Here is a 4,657-nt window from a genome sequence, read left to right as displayed (position 1 = left end):
CAAACCCCAAAATTCTGTGTTCGATTCCAAGCAGTGACCTGAATAATAATAATAACCTTGAAAAACACCTTAGGAATGAGAACCCAGGTTCGAAATTTCCCCGAGACACCTGATGAAGGCTGGAGAGTATATCAGCCGAAACATTGTGTTAAACACAAACAAGATGAGGACAAATATCCGTCAAATGTAAATAATGTAACCTTTATTTGTTTGTTATTGGAGACTGCAGCTATACTGTAGCACCGTTTGGAGTGATTTAGTCGGACAAATCAGCCCAGCACTTCTTTTTTTTTTTTAATAAAAAAAAACCTCGTACTTATTCTATTGGTCTGTTATGCCGAATTGCTAAATTGCGAGGAATATAAACAAACCATCACCTGTTGTCAAGCACTCTTGGAGTAATCAGAAACACAAATAAACATATATATATAACTGTGTGCGCGAATGTGTGTGTGTGTGTGACAGACTTATTTCAATTTACGTCTACCAAATCCACTCACAAACTTTTGGGCAGCTCAAGGTGATAGTAGAAGACACTAAAGAAGAAACCCGAAGTGCCACTAAGTGGGAGTGAACTCGGAACTATGTGATTGGGAAGCAAACTTCTTACCACACACCCACTCTGTGTGGAGTAATTATACAACAGGAAGACAACAGTATTCTAGATTTTGGTTTTACAATATCAATTTACTTCGTTTTTATAATACGGTATTAAGACAATATTACTCTCCCCCGACACAGCATATCAATTTAGTTTCTGTGAAATACCCTTGTTTGGAGAAGGGTTGTTTTTACCGGATTGGGGTGGAGGTGATATGTAATCGCAATCGTGTCTCGTCATTTTTTCTTTTTTCTTTTTTTTTTTTTTTTTTTTTTTTTTGCTTGGAGCAAAGTTTGTTTTATATACTTTCAGTGGATGTTTTACTTCTTTATTTCTTAAGAAATCGCCTGTTTGTTTGTTTTCGATTTTCATCAATTTTATGAGACTCCATTGTAACGTAAAATAATAACGTTGTTAATTATTTTGAATTTTGTGTCATATTTGCTGTTGTCCTCTTCATAATTATTTTAGATGTATTAGATATTTTTTCCCGTTGTTCATTATTTGGACTTTGTTTTGTTTTGTTTTGCATTTTTTATGATGGATACATTTGTTGTCACTATTCTTATTTTTTGTTAAACAAAAATTAAAATAGACGTAATTAATTGCTTGGGAACCATTCAACAATATGCATCCATGCATCTTAATTGCAAGCAAGAAGAAGACACAAGCTGTTTTTGTGACAATCACAAACATGTCGTAGACAAAAAGGGGTAACAATTACAGAACGTATGTGAGAAAAGCCAGGACTGTCTTAACAGCATTATGGGTCCCGGGAATATCAGTGCACTAGGCCCTATAGTATTTGTTTATTGACAGTAAGCCACAACATGTACAGATCAAATTTAGGCCCCTAGACCCGTGAGGCCCGTGGACATCTGTTCAGTGTGTCCATTCCTTAAGACAGCATTGAGAGAAGGAGAGATAAGAGAGAAATGATTATAAAGCAAGGTAGAGAGTGAAAGAGAAAGATGTATATGTGAATAAATATGGATGCGTATATGAGTGTGTACACACGTGTGTGTGAGAGAGAAAGAGTGTGTGAGTGCTGTGTGTGTGCGTGTGTGTGCGACCCCCTGTTGTACTCTTTCGCCACAACTTTCTCTCACTCTTTCTTCCTGTTTCTTGAAACCGGGAAACCGAGCCCTTGAGCCCGGCTAGGCTTTAAAAGGGCGCATAAATAAAAAATATATATTTCTGGGTGTAATTGTGTGTGTGAATATACAACATTGAGTAAAATCGTAAAAGCAACAACATTTAAGTTAGCTTTTCATCAAGATTACCCATACATAGACTGTAGACAGTTGAGACGGTAGAGCAACACATTAAATGCTTTAATAATTATTTCCCATCTAGCCAGTTCAAAACTGAAAATCTGTCTTTCATCCTTGTATGAATGTTAAAATATATAAATAGCATTTATACACTATAATCGATAAATTTATAATTCCATTCCCCAATCACAAGTTTGCTCTGTAATTCTGAAAGAAATTCATAAAAAATTATATATTTCGCTTTGTTTTGTTTTTTTTTTCTCTGTATATTTTTGTTTGCTTGTTTGTTACTTGCGTTAAAGCTGTTTTCATTTACTGACTATAGTTGTTTTGTTATATATTTACAATCTACTAATACATCTATTTTATTTTGCTAGGTCCTGGATGTCGGTCCAGTGGTCATGAAAGCTAATACTTACTGGAGCTGACTAACACTGCAAAACTAGCGACACAACCAATAATAACAATAATTCCTGAGATAAACACAAAGACTGTTTACTGTAACAAAATGTCTGTTATTCATCCCTGATGCATGAGCTTTCTAGAAATTTAAGACTGGAATCCTAAGAAGAAAATATCTTATCAAAAATGTCGACGTTGATCTTGGAAATGAATTGGTAGAAGCTGATCCTTTCCTTTGACTAAACATCCTCTTTGTAATAATAATAATAATAATAATAATAATAATAATAATAATAATAATAATAATAATAATAACAATAATTATAATTATAATGATAATGGTAGCAAAGACAAGTCATAACAACCTGGTATATGTTTGTTTGTCCATCCACATCCTGGAAACATAATGGAAGCTGACAGAAATCGCAAAGTTATTATGGTCGAACCTTTGACTAATGAACAGCATATCTTTGCTTATAACGTCTCCAATATAACTGATAGTCCAGAGGCGGGACTAAATCAGTTCGGAACCACTATTGGACCATTAGATGACCAGATTTGGACTCCAGACGTAATCCAACGTGTCGCGTCACTAGTTGTGATCATGGTCATTACATTAATAGGAAATACAATAATCATAATAGTACTGACTTGTAGTAAATATAAGAAGAAAAACAGTCGTGTGAATATTTTCATTATAAATTTAGCTATTGGGGACCTGACTGTGTGTTTCGCTACCATGACTACAGAAATTCTCTTCGTTTGCTTTGGTGAGTGGGTCCTAGGACCTGCTGCGTGCAAGATCTTACCTTACCTACAGATTGTCACTCTAGCTAGTACGACCTTCATACTCACTGCCATGAGTTATGACCGTTTCATGGCTATCTGCAACCCATTAAATTTTAGAAACACCATTCACCAAGCTCGAATATCGATTGCAGCAGCTTGGATTATGGCGTTCGGATTCGCTGTACCACAGCTCTTCATTTTTGTACAAACTGTCAAAGGGGTACATCCAAATGGTAAGAAAAAATATGGTTGCCAAACTCATGGTTACACTGGGGAATGGCAAAGAAAAGTCTATTTTACCTTTTTGACAACATACATTCTCATCATACCGGCCATTCTGATCTCATATTTCTATATTAATGTAGTGCTTGCTGTTTGGCGAGCAAGTCGAGAGATAGTCAACACAGCAGGAGAAGGGACGCTTCGTAGGAGTGTCCCAAATCGCAGTACAATACCACGCGCCAAAATCAAAACAATCAAAATGACTTTAAGTATCATAACAACTTTTATTGCTTGCTGGACCCCATATTTTGTTGTCAATCTGATACGAATATACAGCAATTACAAATACGATATTCCAGCTACGGTGATTGCTTTCGCTGAAACAATGGCCCTCTTACAGAGTGGGTTGAATCCTTTGGTTTACGGTTTTTTCAATATTAAGCTGAAGAGAGGACTCATGGAGGTCTTCTGCCCTCACAAGATACCAAGACTGAACAGGAATCAAAGTTTACGCACTGTGCTGCCGACAGAGTGTGTATCAGTCGCTGAGGATTTCAAAAGCTCTCGAAGTTCTGTGCGAAGCGGACGAGAATATCATCTTGTTAATCAGACTAACAACGTACCAACTCCAACAGGTGACAGACAACGAAACCAGAGTTCCATTATTACAGAAGAAAACACGAACGGGTACAGATTACGGGTAAGGTTTACTCCCAAAGAAACAACTCATCCAACGGATAGTAAACACGGCGAAGAAAATACTCTGGAAGAGGATTTGCAGCCAAGTACCGAATGTGAAACCACAAAAGTATAAAATATATATTGAAATATTTCAAAAGAAACAAGTGAAGCGATCTTGAAAGAGATATCTCAAATGTGTTCACATCAAACTCATCAGTCTATATATGTAAATATCATTCTATGTTAATGCTTAGAGACCCCACATACATGCATGTATAAGCATATGTATATAGCATGAAATATGTATGCGTGTGTATGTATATGCGCATATATATGTGTGTGAGTGTATCCATTAATATATACGTATAGAATATACTTATATACTGACATATGTATGCATAGATATACGTACATGTATATATATGCATATATGTACGTATGAATGTGTGTATGTATGTATATAGTGTTGCAAATACTTGGTACGTACTCGTCTGTAATCTGCATGCTAAGAAAATGAAATACCACGTTTTTCGTACGTAGTAAAAGCTCAGAGAAATGTACTTGAGCGTGTCAAGATATAGATAAGCATTAGCTAAGCATATGTATAAATGCATATGTATATATGTATATATATGTGTGTGTGTGTGTGTGTGTGTGTGTGTGTGTGTGTGTGTGTGTGTGTGTGTGT

General features: G+C 35.8%; 1 protein-coding gene across 10 annotated transcripts in view; it reads left to right on the top strand.

Moving 5' to 3' along the window:
* LOC106869641 (gonadotropin-releasing hormone II receptor) overlaps nt 1–4,657 on the top strand; it is a 575,980-nt gene that overhangs the window by 565,397 nt on the left and 5,926 nt on the right. For 9 of the 10 annotated variants that reach the window (XM_052971649.1, XM_052971648.1, XM_014915458.2 and 6 more), the window contains one exon: nt 2,253–4,651. In XM_052971649.1, coding sequence (XP_052827609.1) covers nt 2,684–4,102 — 1,419 coding nt within the window. In that variant the 5' untranslated portion in view covers nt 2,253–2,683 and the 3' untranslated portion in view covers nt 4,103–4,651. Of the gene's footprint in view, nt 1–2,252; nt 4,652–4,657 lie in introns of those variants that run through there. The other variant, XR_001409422.2, reaches the window with a different exon arrangement.

Source organism: Octopus bimaculoides, chromosome 11, assembly GCF_001194135.2.
Source record: "Octopus bimaculoides isolate UCB-OBI-ISO-001 chromosome 11, ASM119413v2, whole genome shotgun sequence".
In the NCBI taxonomy this organism is placed as follows: domain Eukaryota; kingdom Metazoa; phylum Mollusca; class Cephalopoda; order Octopoda; family Octopodidae; genus Octopus; species Octopus bimaculoides.
Note: the sequence above shows the minus strand (reverse complement) of the source record. Positions and strands in the feature narration are given on the sequence as shown.